Below are 15,209 nucleotides of genomic sequence, written 5' to 3'. Positions count from 1 at the left end.
AGGGAAAGTTTATTAAAACAAGCATAGTAAATATTGTGTTTGTTGCATGCAAGCATAGGGTATTAGTAAAAATAACGTTTTTTTGTTCGGTTTATACAAAGCAAAAATGTGTTAAACGTATGTTTTTAAGGTAGACCAGTGAATACTATGAATACTAATGCACTACCGCAATATTCTAATTATATAACACAATCCCGTATATTATTTTAGTTTTATTGTGTGGGCAGAAAACGCATTGAAAAAATATGCCCTGCATTTAAATAAATGGCTTCTAAAATTTAATAATGAGCATTTAAATAAAATAAGATTATAATTTATTGATAAATATTGTCTTGAAATGTATCTAAACAAAAAAAAGTATTTTACGAGTAATTATCTAAACAAGAAAGTTTTTTATACTTTAGGAACAAGTTAAATTAAAATGAAAATATGACAAACGGGATTTGGTTTGTTTATTTTGGAGCTTTATTCAACCTACAACTTGTAGTGTCATTTAATGTGCAAGATTTAACAAAATCATTGGTCTTCGTATCGGAACAGAGAGGCAACGAGTTTGGTTATTCTGTTAATTTGCATCAAAATTCCAAGGGAAAATGGTACGTATTTTATTTATGGTGTTCTTGCAAAGAGGCAAAAAATTTAACAAACAAAAATGACGCTAACCATTTAAAATGTGTATTAACTTAAACTTTCGACAACCATTTCACTTTAATTTGACGGAAATATTTTGTTTTTGATTTATGCATTTCGAACAGCTCTATAATTTGCATGTCAACAAGCCAAGCAGTCACTTAGTGACGTTTAACGTTAAAAAGGCTAAAATTAGTTCTTACTTAACTTTACCACAATTGAAGTATAAAGCGCACATTTTTTTAAAAAAAGTAATGCTTTTCTTATTACTTTTTTAATTATAGTTTTAATTATAAAATGTACTTCCTTATTTGCTGTGACCAAATTTCCGATGATTCATTTTTTCAATTTTTTTTCTTAAAAATTCCTGTGAGAAACTAAACTGATAAAAGCTACGTTTAATATCTCTATTTTTTTCGAATGTCTATGGAAGGTAGTTAAAATTGGAAAATCCCCTAATTACTTACCTACAACATTGGTCAATTTGTCAAGTTGTCATTATTTATAAAAAAATTGATTATGAAAACAAATTAAATACTCCATCCTTTGCTATTTTTTTATTTTGGTTTTTCGTGCATTGATGAATAATAAGATATATATTAAATATTACAATAATGCGACGGGAAAAAATGACAAAATTAATTTAAAGATTTAAAACATGCCACAAACTGACAAATATTAATGTTAACATAAAAATATTAAGTATGTTATAGCTTGGTCACCAAACCCAGATATATAAATTTTACTGATTCAAATTATGTTTTTTTTTGACTATATATACGTCAGTACAATATTTTGAATTTGTGTTTGTTTTAAACACATGAAACTAAATTTATATTGTTATGTTATTTAAATTTATATTGTCTAACTGTTTTTTTTGACAACTAAAACTTATGTTAATTTTTCATTACAGGTTAATAGTCGGTGCTCCGAAACAAAAAGAGATCGTAGGACAAAATTCAAATAGTAAAAAGGTCGAACAAAATGGAGCAATATTTACTTGTCTTTTACAAAAAACTGGCGCAAAAAAAGTGACAAAAACCCGGAAATGTAACCAGTTAAGCTTGGATGTGAGCGAAATACCATTAGGTAAAACAGTGTGATACTACTTAAGTTTTCATTGACAGTTTGACAATTTTTAAGGTTCTAAATGTCTTTTAGGTCTTCTTTATTCATGTGATTTTGAAAATTGTACCTTAAAACAATCAGTTAATGATGATTTTAATTGGACATTGCATAGTGGACCGACCCCAACAGAAGACACTGGTCCTCCATTTGATCATACCTATAAAGGTAAACACAATTGTTTGTCTTGAGCAAGATTATAATAACCAACATGGCATTAGCAATATAAACTTTTTAAAAAGATTTCTACGTTGTACCATAACAGAATAAAAACTAAATAAAAATGGTGTTTATCGAAATTCTTCAAATTTTTTAATAAATAAAAATTTAAACACTAACATCAAGATTAAATTAAAAACAATGGACTATTTAGCTGCCCCTTATAATATGCAAGGCTTGCCTTTTTTTAATTTCTGCTTATGATATTATTTACTTCTTATAAGATGTTTCTAATCGTAAACGAGGGCATTATATGTATACTGAAGCATCACCAACCAATTTAAATTTTGGAGATTTGGCAATGTTATACACACCCACATTTGCTGGCACTTCAGGTTCTTGCTTAAGGTTTGTATTGCAGCTTATACTATACTGTAGAGGATAGATAACAAAAAAATATATCATATTTAATATTTATTAGAAAAAATTACTAACAGCAATCAAGGAATTATTTATTTACTTGTGTTTTTTTTTTATGTATCATGTGACCTAATACTACCAAAAGTATCTTAATGTTTAATACAACCTTCTATATTTTGTGTAAAGGTTTTGGTACCATATGTATGGTGCAACCATTGGAACTTTAAATGTGTATTCTTACACCAAAGAGATTGGTTTGCAAAATGTTTGGAATAAAGATGGAGAGCGAGGAAATAGTTGGATGGAGGGATATGTCACTATAATATCTAACTACCCTTATCAGGTTAAAGTTTTTTTATTTTATTTTTTATTTATATATTACAATGAATATATATTTTACAGTTCAACATTTAAATACTTTTTTTATATATCTTAACTTTCGATGCCCAGTCTTGAGTTGCATTTGGCATTTTTGGATAATATTGTTTATAATTACCAAACATTTAAGCTGCTGATTAAGTGCTTGCTCAGCAAAAGTTCTTAGCAGTTATGGCGACTTTAACACCTTACTAAGCTAACACTAAGAAAACATTTTGTAAAGTAAAAAATATCAATTGAAAGACAATAACCTAAACGTAATTTATTTTTAGATTATGTTTGAAGGAATTCGAGGTATTGATTATACATCTGACATAGCCTTGGATGATATTAAACTTTATGATAGACAGTGTCCAGAAGATATGTCTATTCCAGGGGGATCTATAGGAAATAGTCTGGCAAAAAATCCACAGACAGGTTAATTTGTTTTTATTTTTGTGATTAAAATTTTAATAATAATATGTAAGAAGATATTTTTGTAACTTGATTTTTCTAAGGATGTGCAATTTTACATGATTTTAATTTTAATTAAAATTTTTATGTAGGTGATATTCTTTCATGTGATCCGAATTGGAAGTTTAATTGCAGTGGCCAAATACAAGTTTCTGGAATGTGTTACCTTCTCACACCTGATTTAGATGCAGAAAATATGACCCTGTTACTCCCAAGTAGAAAACAAGTACTTGACATATTCTTTATGTGTTTGTCTTTAACACACACAAGGCAGCTTGAAATATAAATTATATATGACCAATATACAACCTAGAACATTAAAAACTACCATTTGTGGTGTGCAGGAAAATTACTAGCTTTTTTTATCATAACCATATTACAAAATGGAATTTACTAGTAAGTGGCCAAACAGGTAAAAATGCAACTTGTATAGGGGCCCCAATATTTTTTTTATTAAAAGTATTTATTTTCAGTAACAAAAAGATTACTTTTTTATTTTTGCTTTTAAATAGATATGCAATGCAGGGCTTCTTGATTTAATCTTTTTGGTTGATGGCAGTGACAGTGTACTTGACACTGATTTCAACCAAGTAAAATTATGGCTTCGAAATATTATAACCACCCTTCCAATTGGGCCATTATATACTCAAGTATGTAGTAGTCTACAATAAACATATATAACCCCCACTGATCTCATGCTATAGCGCCCATTTTTAAAGAATTTTAGCCAACAATATTTTAAATTGTTTCAATTTTTTTGTACAAATTCAGGAAACCTGGTACTTTAATTCCAAAATTAAATCTATTTATAATACTAATCTTGATTTGTTTCCAAACATGAGCAATTAAAAGTGCAAACAACCTTTACTAATTAAAACCAAAAATTGCATAACAATCCAAACTTAACTAAAATTGTGTCAAAAATTTAATATGTTTTACTCAAATTTTTTTATATCCTTAATCTAAAAAATATATATTTATGAAGGTGGGTATTGCTGTGTATAGTTCCGCCCCCAATGTGTCATTTTATTTAAATAAATATGACAGAGTTGATAATTTGAGAGACGGGGTTAAAAATATTGTTTACCGTCGTGGGAATACTGCAACAGGGAAAGGTAAATATAAAAGTGTTTTAAAATGGTGTATTGTGTTGTTAGTTTGTTCAAATTTATATTCGTTTAATTGTTTTCTTTTTTTAATTTGAATTCTAATATTAGTTTTGTATTTCCCAGCAATCCATTTTCTTACACAAGACATGTTTACTGTTGAACACGGCATGAGACCAGAAGCAAAGCAAGTGGTGGTTGTTCTTACAGATGGAAAATCACAAGATGATGTGGTTGAACCAGCTAACAGAGCAAAAGAGAGTGGTCAGTTCGTGAATCCAGCATAGTTTGCTAAACTTATGAATTTTTATCCTTTTTGATAAGTATATAAATTTGCAATGTAAACATATTATTTTCAACGTAGCCTAATTAAAAAATTATTTTTTATAATTGTCTTTTTTTTTAAACAAGAAATTAACTTTAAGGCATAACCCTTTTTGCTATTGGAGTCGGTAAAGCAAAGCTAAGTGAATTAGAGGCAATATCATCTGATCCTAATTATGTATTTCAAACTGATGACTACGCTGCCTTGGAAGGTATTAGAAACCAACTTCAAGAAAGTATTACATCTCTAGAAAGCCAAGGTAAGGTTTTAAAGATTTATGCTGTTGTTTCAATTAAGTGCATGTTTTACCTGAATAATGTGTTTGTTGCTTATGCTAATTGGTGAAAATTATTCCTAATATTAAATAATACATTTCCACAGGAAAAACCTACACTACTGAACAAAGTCAAGCTGGATTCAGTTCTGGATATTGGGGAAACAAGACTATTATAGGATTGCCAGGTTTAGATGATTGGTCAGGAGGTTATGCCTCCTATACACCAAAGTTGACTTCAAAACCTGACAACCCTGTTTTTGGGCCACCTGTTCTCACCTCATTTGGAAGTTTACTTCATGTTTCAGGAGAACTGTTCGAGCTAGATTTAGACAGTGAAAACACAAATGATACCATCGATGATATAGTAATTGTGGCTTCCAACTTAACTGAATACGTTTACCATAAAAGCATGTTTACAGAAAATGCTACCACACATATAAAGATTGATCCAACTATAGCTTCCAGTAGAAACAGCATTAAAAATGTTACACAAGGTGCAAATTTATCATCACCACAACCAACTTCAAGTTATGTTCATGATCAGAAGAATTTAACAAACATGTCTGTGATACTACCTATGAATCAAACTGAAAATAGTAATGTTAATTTAACTGTTTTACCAACAGCTGACTCTTCAAGCAGAAAACGTAGAGGCACCACTGATTTGGACAAAACTACTTGGTTTGATGTCATAACACAATTTACAACAGATTTTCAAATCGGTCCAACCAAAGCTTCCCAAATAGAAACTTCTGTAAAATCAGTTAAAACTTCTGCAGTTAATTTGTTGGATAAAACTACAACGTTTATTTATCTAACACAAGAGTCAACAGCAGACAAACAAGAGATAGTTAATCCGACTAGCAGCTCTATTGAATTAAATAATAATCAAACTGCACAAGATTTTTCGGAAGGTTCAGGTGAAATAAATGGTCAAGAAAAAATCCTTCACAAGCGCAGTATAAGCGAAAAACAAAGAGTTAAAAGATCAACACCCCAACAAAAAGATAAAGTCAAATTGGAGTTGGAAGCTTATGCATATTTTGGGTAAAAAAAATTAAAAGCTTAGTTTTATAAACTAATCATAAGAAATAAACAATTTTGAACATATTTAGATACTCATTGACGTCAGGAATATTTCTTGAGGTTGGTCGAACTGATTTAGTTATTGGAGCTCCTCGAGCCAAGAGTTCAGGAAGTGTTTTTATTATTACAACAGCAAATAAAACAGGTGCACACTTAATAACAAGTTTAAATCCTTGTATAAAATATAAATTACAAAAAATAACTTTACTTTTGTTAACAAATAAAACCAAATCTAATTTAATTTAACAAATAAAACTAAATCCACCATTTGTTAATTTGTTCTGTAAATTCCAATAAAAACCCTGACATTTGTAGACCCGAACAGTGATCAAAATATAGCAAAGTATTACAGTAGCAGCCAAATGGGAAGTTATTATGGATACAGCTTAAGTTCAACGGATGTTAACAATGATGGAATTGATGACTTGTTTATTGGTGCCCCGTTATGGATGGACTCACATGAGGATGAGGGAAGAGTGTTTGTTTATTTGTCATGTATGTTTATGAATATTTTTGTTTATTTTTATAGAAATATTTTATACAATGATTTTAATTGCCAACTAAATTTAAGTGAAAAATTTGAATCACTTTTATTCCGTTATAACAATATCCTTCTAATTTAAAACTTTTATTTTATTTAGCTGTAACTGCAAACAACACAGTCAATAGGCCTCAACTAGTTGTTTTAGGTGGTTTAAATAAGTTAGGAGCAAGGTTTGGTTTCTCTATGGCTTCACCTGGTGATATGAATATGGATGGATACAATGATATTGTAATAGGGGCTCCATCAACTGCAAGTGGCATAGGCAAGTCATATAGTATTATTTTTGTAACTTCATAAATCAAAAAAATTACAAAACTGTCATTTTCTATTTTTATAATATAAGGAGCTGTATATGTGTACAATGGAAGGCCAGATATAGGAATTACTAGAGAACCAACGCAAGTTATTACAGCAACCCAGAGGAAAAAACCTCCTGTTTTCTTTGGTTTTTCAATCAGTGCTGGTTTAGATGTGGACGGCAATGGATATAAAGGTAAAGTAGACTCTCTTTTAAACAAGTATTTTTGTTTGGGCAAGAATAGTGTTTTAATAATAAATTTTTTGTACAGATATGGTAGTTGGTGCCCCTGGCAATGGCAAGGCTTTAGTTTTACTAACCCGGTCCACCATCCATGTAACATCACAACTTGAAGCTTACCCAAAAGTTATAAATGCAAGCCAGTTTGTGACTGGAGCCACAAATAATTCCTTTGCTTGTTTCGGAAACGGAACCAAAATATGTGTGAATGTTACAACCTGTTTGAATGTGTATGGAGTTCAAATACCTTCTGTAGTGTGTAAGTAACTTTGTTATTTTATTTTAGAAATTTATTGTTAAAATATCTTAAATCTTTTTTAGATTTTAGTTACAAACTTGTATCTGATCTTAATGCACCTGGTGAAAGGCCACGGGGAACTTTTGACAATCCATCTGGGGAAATTAAGGTCATCGGAAAAGAAACAAAGTGCAAAACTTTTATGTTACAACTGAAGGTACACTTTTTAACATTTAAGATATAACACTGAACATTCATCAAGGTTTTTATTTTTTACTTTTTACGTTTTAGCTTCCGATAAGAAATCTTTTATCTCCTATTTTGATTCAACTCTCCCTTGAACTTTCAAGCAAAATGCCTTCGACTACAAAATCAGCCCTACTGGATATTTTTGAGAAAGTACCAAAAACTACAGAAGTAAGAAATTTCACCTTACTTTTTTATTTGTTTTGAAAGCAACTTGTATATAAATTTAAGGGTAGCAGTAAAAATGGATATTTTATACTGAAAGTTAAAGCAAATATAAAAATGATAACTTTTCTTTGTTAGGTTTCATTTGTAAGACTTTGTGCCAATGAAACATGCTACTCCGATCTTGATTTACAATGCCTTAAATTAAATTCCATTACAACGATAAATAAAGAAACTAATAAAGTTATAATAAGCAGCCAAAGAAGAACAGTTATAATGGAATTTAATGTGCAAAACAAAGACGATGCAGCCCATGATGTAGAAGTAGCGGTGAATTTTGAGTGTTCTCTTCTATTTTCGCAAGTTCTTCCCATAAAGGTTTGTTTATAAAACAAAATATTTTTTGGATTTGAAATTTAGTTTGCGATTTTTAATAGCATGTAACTGACAATTTAAAGGGTCAAAAGTGTATGGAGCTGGTCGAAAAAGAAAACCAAAATCATGACCACGTAGGGTCATATGGAGCAAACCAAACCAACCACTACAAAACTATTCACCTTATGCATACACATTCAGTACTAACTAAAGGCCAATCGTGTACATTTAAATTACAGGTAAAATCATGTACCTAAAACAAGTAGAATAATTTCGTGTAATTGTCTTATAAAATAAAAGACCTTCTAAATAAAAGTTTTTATTGGACTAAATATTAAATATTACAATGTAAATTTAGTTTGATATATCGGACACATTCGAAGGCGGAAATGTTAATATGTATTTGGATGCAACCAGTAACAGTGTTGAAGTTATTCCTGCAAATAACCAATACAATATTTCAATGAATGTTAAATTTGAAGCAGACTTAGCTGTTAGGGTGTAAGTAAACTATAAGATTATTTGTAGTGGTAGTTTTTTCCTTATAATATTAAATTTAAATAAATTAATTTCACAATTTGTATTTTTTTTTTTAAATACATATATTATAATTTTATTTTTTTATTAGTTGTTTTTATTAATTAGGGTTTTTTATTCTTAAACAACAGATCACTAATAAACAACCCCATCACTTTTTCTGCACAAAATATTCAAAATGCCACTGACCTTGAAAAAATTGGACCACAATTTTCTCATATTTATGCCATAACAAACAAAGGGCCTTCAAAAATACCTTATACTTCAATTCAGGTAAACCATCAATTACTATTTTTTTTGATTTTCCAAAAACGAACTTAACAATGTTTTAAACATGAGTTTTTGTTATACAGGTTATATGGCCAAAAATAACTGTCAGTGACCATGATATTTTACATTTGGAAACATTTTCATGCACTCCAGAATCCCTTTGCAAGGTATTAGAGTAAATAAAATCAGCGTTAAAATGATTTGTTTATCTTTCAACAATTTATTTTTTATTTTTTTTGTTTAGTGTGATATAGATTTATCAGACCAAACATCTGTGAATTCAACAGGCAAAAACACAGAAAACAATAAATTGGATTTCACTCCCTTTAAGAAAATGAAAGAAAAGAAACCCCTGGAATGCACGGAACCAAGTACATTATTTAAATCAATTACTTTAAAATACACAAAAAAATGTATATACTATAACATAAAATCTTGTCAATTTTTATAAAGAGGCGTGCACATTTCATTTATTATAACACAAATTTAGTTTTTAATAACTTTTGTGTATTGCCAGACAAATTACATTGTGGTACAATTAGTTGCAATGTTGATGGATTTTATCCCGGAGGAAATGTAATTGTATCTCTTGACTACAGATTATGGAAAACCACATTTCTGAAGGTTTGTTTTCGCTAATAATAAAAGTGCAAACACAAAAGACTCGTTAAAAACGAATGTTGTCAAAAATGTAGTGGTTATCATTTTAAACTTTGAAACCTTAGGAAACTTGATATTTATTTTATATAAATTAGGAAGATGTTTCAGAGATATCAATAACATCAACACTTTTTACATCGACAAGACAATCCATGTATATCGTTTCATCCTATAAAGACAACAAAAATGATCTGAGAGCTACTGTAAGTTTTACAATGCAATATTTACTTGTTAAAGGCATCTTCAACAATAACACAAAAAAATGTTTTAGGCCAAAACAGAAGCATTTAACACTGACATTGCCGTCGTTGAAGAAACGCAGCAATACAAAATTAAATGGTGGATTTACTTGGTGTCTGCATTGGCGGGACTTATTCTACTTTTGTTGGCTATTTTAGCACTTAAAAAGGTAATATAAAATACAATTGCAAAAAAAAGTAACCAATATGTCAAACTATTAATAGTAAATATTATTTATTTTTTTTTTAAATAATATTTTTTTGTTAAAAAATTAGGCTGGTTTCTTTAAAAGCAAGTACAAGCAACATATTCAAGACGAATTGGACTGGACAGAGAGTTACAAATACACTGTTGCACATCAATCTCACACATTTAGCGACCGGGGTGGTGTTAATAGTACTGCTGATAACGGAAACGAATATACAACATTTCAAAAAAAATTACCCCAGTCACCAACTTTATAATTGTTTTTCCATATGTTAACATGGTGCTTACGCTCAAGCTTGTAAAGTTCTATAAATATTCACCAAATAATAAATCACACTCTGATTGAAATCTATTTTTTAAAGTCCTACAATGTGTGCAATAAAATTTTGTTTTTAATAACTACCATGGTGCTGTGGTACAGTAGTTAAGAAATAATTCAGAACAATAAACCTTGTGCAATTATTTTTTTGATATTATAAAACATCACACACAAATACTACTGGTTGTGTTTCCTTTTCAGAAATTGTACTGTGATTTGTAGATGTTCTTAATATTATTAAAATTTGTTAACTTGTTTTGTAAATAGAATGTTATTCCCATGTATTGTATTACTTTTACTGCTGCTTAAAATTTAAAATTGGTTGCTAACTGATAGGCTTGTTATTATAAGATGCATATTAAAATTAAATGTTTTGTTACCCCAACCTTGTGACTTCTTTGTTACATAACTATAAAATTGGCATTCATAAATGATCACTCACTGCCTTATATTTTAAAAATATTTTAAGGACCACACTGAACTAAAATTCATTATACGCTTTCTTTGTTTTGTTATGATAAATAAATTGTAAAAAAAAACAAGTTACAATTTGTTTTTTTTTAACTAACTATATTAATAACAACTGCAGGTAAAAAGAATAAAAGAAAGCTTAAAAAACAAACTAAAAGAATAGGTCACAAATAAAACTAAAGTTTAGCTAAAATATAAAACAACGACCAGTAGCCACATAACATGCATCCAAGGCTATAAAAAGAAATTTGTTTTAATTAATAATAGTTTTATACTAATATCTGTAGCATATAACCACTATGACTTGTTACAAATCAAAAATATGAAATATGTAAGAACATCTTGTGTAGTTAATATTTTAAGCAGGGTTTGATTCCATAAACAATCCTCTAACACCCAACACATCAGCCATGTCAATTATTGCTTTATTAATAACCGGATTTCCAACAAAATCCTCGTCGGGAAGAGCAGGAAAAGATTTTGGATAATATTTAGAGTCCTAAAATATTTGAATCAAAGGAATGTGTTTAATTTATTTTAATTTAAATTAATTTAAAACTCACCTTGTAAGACCTATGCAGACGTAAAGTACAGAAGCAAAATGCAAACCGAAGTAATATAAGACGCAGAAAATCATCACCAAAGAATTGAAGAAAGCTATGATCTAATAAGGTAAATATTGGTTTACATTTAGTAATTTCGCTTTATAAAACTTGCAATTAAATTTACCTATTGTCCGAGATCGTAAATATGATCTTTGTGTTTCCTGTAAGGCCTTGTCAATAACTTGGGAGCAAGTTTCATAAAGTCTGTCGCTGGTTTGATCAATTCCACAAACAAGCATAAAACCCATTAATGGGGAATACAAGAAGGTGGTTAATAATCTTCCGCGACCAAAGTATTCTAAAAAACAATTAATTAAACTTCTGAGAATTATAAAAACTAAAACTTTACTAAAAAAAAATCTTTAGCGTAGAAGTGTAGTACAATTTAAATTGACATAATAATATTTCTTGTATATAAATTTGGGCTAATACATTTTAAAGAGTAATTAAATTAAATAATTTTCTTTTCAATAATGCTTTTTGCACTGCTTAGATAATCCTAAGAAGATCAATACCAATGCATTTTTAATGTAGTCAGTATTCTTAATTCTTACTGTATAGGGAGTTATAAAATTTGGGAATTCCCAATAAAATCAATCATTTTGGGTTTGTGTCACAGCTAATTAAGTCACACTTAATTTAGATTGTTATTAATTTCACTATATATTTAAAAACTCTAGGTTTATATCAAAGACTATTTAAAAAAAATAAAAATAAAAACACCTTTGTTAGAATGGGGATAATCTTCCGGTGCCATTAAACAAATAACAGGTTGCTCAAATAAATTGGGAAGGTTGTCAAATGCTTTAGCGTTATCACTGTCCACAATGAGCAACATTGGTTTTCTCATAAAAGGATATAAATCAGCTGGATGGAGACTAAAAATCAACAAGTCATCAAAAGCTTTTATAAATACATTTATTATTTAAAATTACATACCAATGCATGTTCTTCATTGGTGATTGTTTTTGATTATTATTCTCTTCTATTCGATCGTTGGTCTTTATACCACCCAACTCATATCCACCTACAAATTTATCAAAATATTTTCCAAAATTCAGTTTTTGTTGAATCTTTAAAATAAATAAGTTACCTTCTAACTGTATCTCTGTTTTGGTATTTTTATTTTTACTGCCATGAGCAGAAAGATAAAGTAGAAGTGCATTCCCAGGTGGAAGCTCCTACAAAAACATAATCGTTTCTTGTAAGTTTAATAAAATTATTAAATTAAAGAGCCTTGTAACCACTTTTATTTAACTTACTTTTACTGCGGTTGCAAGAAATGTAAAAAGTTGGAAGAATGTGGGACGATATAACAAATATTTATGTGGATTATCCCGCTTTGTGATTCGATCAGCTGTCTCCTAAAATGTTAAAATTTAGTAATTTCTTCTCAAAGATTCTGCTTAACATAAAGAAAAGTTTTAATTTATTTTTAAATGTTAATTAACCAATTACTTGAGATGGATTTGCTTTTTGTAGCCTTTGTGCTGGGTCAGCTGACACACAAGGTGATCTCTCCAAAGCCTTAGACAAAATAATTGTAAAGATGAAAAGTGTAACAATTTTTAATATATATTATACTAAATAAAATATGTTTAAATTTGTTAAAAAAATTTAGGTAGATTCAAAAGAAAACATATTTGACCATATATATGAAAAAAAAGATTTAACGTAAGTTAAAGAAACTAAACCAAAGTTAAAAAACCTGAATAATTCGAAACATGTCAACAGTAAGTTCGGAGAATTTGATTTGCGATGGGGAATTCCCAACTATGATAGCATCTCCAAGAGTAACATGAGTTTGAACACCTTGATAAAAATTATTTAACTGTGTATTATTTTAAAAACATACATTTATATTAATTGTATATTGTAATAAAAATAAGAGTATCAAAAAAATAATTTAAAAATTAAATAAATAAAAAACCTATAACACAAGACATATAGAAATATAGGTTATGGCAGCCAGTTACTTTGCAAAATCTAACCAAAAAAATAATTTAAAAATAAAATAATTAAATAAACACATATAACAACATGCTTGAATTATATAGCTTATTAAATAACCCAAACTTACCTTTCTCAACAGGTGGAAGACACAAAGAAGTAACTCGCATTGAAATATCACATTTCTGGTAAGTATCAGCATTCAAGACTTGGACAGGTTCTGACTACATTATTAATTTTTTTTAATTTTTTTAATAATTTTTTTAAGGTAATATCATATATTTAAAAACATTACTTACATCCAGAAATTCTTTAACTTCAGTGACAACTTGATGCCATTCATTTTCCTCTTTTTCAATTAAAACATTTTTATTTTCTTCCACTTGCTTGGAAAAATCCTTAATATGAATACACAACAAAAAATGATTTCGATAAATATATATAAAACTAAAATTTAATATAGTTTTTGTAATATATAACGACAACTTAAGTAGCCTATTAATTTACTGATAACAGTAACAAAAGATTTTACCATAACAAGATCATGAACATCTTGTTTGTAGTTCAACAAAAGACAAACAACAATAAATCTGGCATAATAACGATGCTTCTTCAAAATCAGTTCAGGACTAAAACAAGAAAATATTACATTATTTAATTTGGTAAATAAAACCTAAAAAAAAACTAGTTCAATCCGTTTGTATAAAAACAGAATAAATTATTCATTTTAAATGTGCATCTTATGTTTGAAGGGTCAATATTTGAATAACAGCTGTCTGTGCCAATTTAAGGGCATCAAAATAATTTTTAAAATAATTTTAAAAAAACATTTCTACAACGTTTTACCTTCCTTCATTGTTAACATTTCGATAATAATTTCTTGATCTTATTGCAGCGTAAAACTGATATGCTTCATTTAAATAATTCGTTTCACTGGTTCTTAAACTGAATATAAAAAAAATAAATTTTGGCCCATCAAAAATAAAACATTATTATTAAAGTATAATTGACTTACTAGTAATGGTAGTAAAGTTGTCCGATTTTGGATGCAATTTCACCAATTTGCCATCTCTTTAAATTGTAGGTTCGATCTAATACCAACCTAGAAATACAAATAAACCTAATATTGCATTGTATTACTATAAATCAACATTAAATAATTACTTGTACTGGTACTGATGATACTAAATGAAAATAATGATATAATGTAGTAACCCAACTTTAATACAAGTATTCATATTATCAGTATATATATCTACATTTTATTTTAAGTAAGCAATAAATAGAATATTAAGGATAACCTGAATCCTAATTGACACTTTTATAATCTTAAAGTTTACCTATTATCTTGTTGGAACTTCCACAGTTTTGTATAGGTTTCAAATGTTCTTGCAAAATAAGGTTGCCATTGACGTTGCCCATATTGAGGAAGCTCACTGTTAAATTAGTTTAAAACAATTGTAGTAAGTACAAAGTAGTTGAGTACAGTATTTGTAGATACTGGTTAAGGTAATTTAATTTTTCTTACCGAAGACCATTAAAAAGTTGCTTAGAACACTCCAAAAGATCACAAAATTCGCGAACAATTGCTTTGTCTTCAAATTCCACAAACGACGTCTGCCCTTCGTCCATTTTACCTTTTGCAATGCAGTAATCTTGTTATTTAAACCTTTACTACTGAATTGGGGATCTGCCAACTATATTATAAACGTTATTATGCAATTTAAATTAATTTTGCAACTATCCGACTACACTGCAAAAACATGTGCGCTGGATAAAAATCATAACAAAGTACCTAGGTCAATAGAGGTTGTGATTGTTTTTTTTAATTTAATTTTGCAATTTTTTTAGAAAACTAACATTAATTGCAAAAAGTAATAAATTA

The 15,209-nt window shown here is 28.7% G+C and overlaps 2 protein-coding genes across 3 annotated transcripts; one reads left to right on the top strand and one right to left on the bottom strand.

Annotated features, from left to right (window-relative positions):
• Positions 1-409: 409 nt before the first annotated feature.
• Positions 410-10,832, top strand: LOC145741634 (integrin alpha-1-like). The gene is made up of 29 exons (XM_082559247.1): positions 410-596; positions 1,544-1,719; positions 1,792-1,923; positions 2,199-2,322; positions 2,521-2,677; positions 2,985-3,129; positions 3,258-3,391; positions 3,678-3,815; positions 4,151-4,280; positions 4,398-4,535; positions 4,697-4,855; positions 4,978-5,920; positions 5,989-6,104; positions 6,275-6,454; positions 6,601-6,765; positions 6,847-6,996; positions 7,073-7,300; positions 7,363-7,496; positions 7,571-7,696; positions 7,829-8,068; positions 8,149-8,304; positions 8,424-8,566; positions 8,734-8,875; positions 8,956-9,039; positions 9,117-9,243; positions 9,390-9,496; positions 9,628-9,735; positions 9,804-9,941; positions 10,048-10,832. The coding sequence occupies exons 1-29, from the start codon at positions 430-432 to the stop codon at positions 10,234-10,236; spliced, it is 5,076 nt and encodes a 1,691-aa protein (XP_082415373.1). The 5' UTR covers positions 410-429; the 3' UTR covers positions 10,237-10,832.
• Positions 10,789-15,056, bottom strand: LOC145741635 (protein SCAI-like). 2 transcript variants are annotated; one of them, XM_082559248.1, is made up of 16 exons: positions 14,853-15,056; positions 14,665-14,760; positions 14,340-14,426; positions 14,171-14,269; positions 13,857-13,953; positions 13,624-13,722; positions 13,455-13,548; positions 13,083-13,186; positions 12,833-12,901; positions 12,637-12,738; positions 12,468-12,555; positions 12,314-12,401; positions 12,098-12,252; positions 11,499-11,672; positions 11,333-11,433; positions 10,789-11,268 (listed from the first exon to the last, which is right to left on the bottom strand). In XM_082559248.1, exons 1-16 carry the CDS (start codon positions 14,954-14,956, stop codon positions 11,128-11,130), a joined length of 1,698 nt encoding a protein of 565 aa, XP_082415374.1. In that variant the 5' UTR covers positions 14,957-15,056; the 3' UTR covers positions 10,789-11,127. The 2 variants fall into 2 exon arrangements, with proteins under 2 accessions (XP_082415374.1, XP_082415375.1); XM_082559249.1 differs by having other exon boundaries at positions 10,935-11,003.
• Between the last annotated feature and the right edge of the window lie 153 nt (positions 15,057-15,209).

The sequence above is a fragment of the Corella eumyota genome, chromosome 2 (assembly GCF_963082875.1).
Source record: "Corella eumyota chromosome 2, kaCorEumy4.1, whole genome shotgun sequence".
In the NCBI taxonomy this organism is placed as follows: domain Eukaryota; kingdom Metazoa; phylum Chordata; class Ascidiacea; order Phlebobranchia; family Corellidae; genus Corella; species Corella eumyota.
The sequence above is the reverse complement of the archived record's forward strand: the minus strand, read 5'-3'. Positions and strand labels throughout refer to the sequence as shown.

Excerpts from the sequence above, each read along its gene's own strand:
- LOC145741634 (XM_082559247.1), top strand. The coding sequence starts at position 430 with ATGACAAACGGGATTTGGTTTGTTTATTTTGGAGCTTTATTCAACCTA. Across the intron at positions 5,921-5,988 it reads GAAGCTTATGCATATTTTGG|ATACTCATTGACGTCAGGAA; the intron begins GTAAAAAAAATT and ends GAACATATTTAG. Across the intron at positions 8,567-8,733 it reads GCAGACTTAGCTGTTAGGGT|ATCACTAATAAACAACCCCA; the intron begins GTAAGTAAACTA and ends CTTAAACAACAG.
- LOC145741635 (XM_082559248.1), bottom strand. The coding sequence starts at position 14,956 with ATGGACGAAGGGCAGACGTCGTTTGTGGAATTTGAAGACAAAGCAATT. Across the intron at positions 14,270-14,339 it reads CAACTTTACTACCATTACTA|TTTAAGAACCAGTGAAACGA; the intron begins GTAAGTCAATTA and ends TTTTATATTCAG. Across the intron at positions 13,723-13,856 it reads ATGTTCATGATCTTGTTATG|GATTTTTCCAAGCAAGTGGA; the intron begins GTAAAATCTTTT and ends ATTCATATTAAG.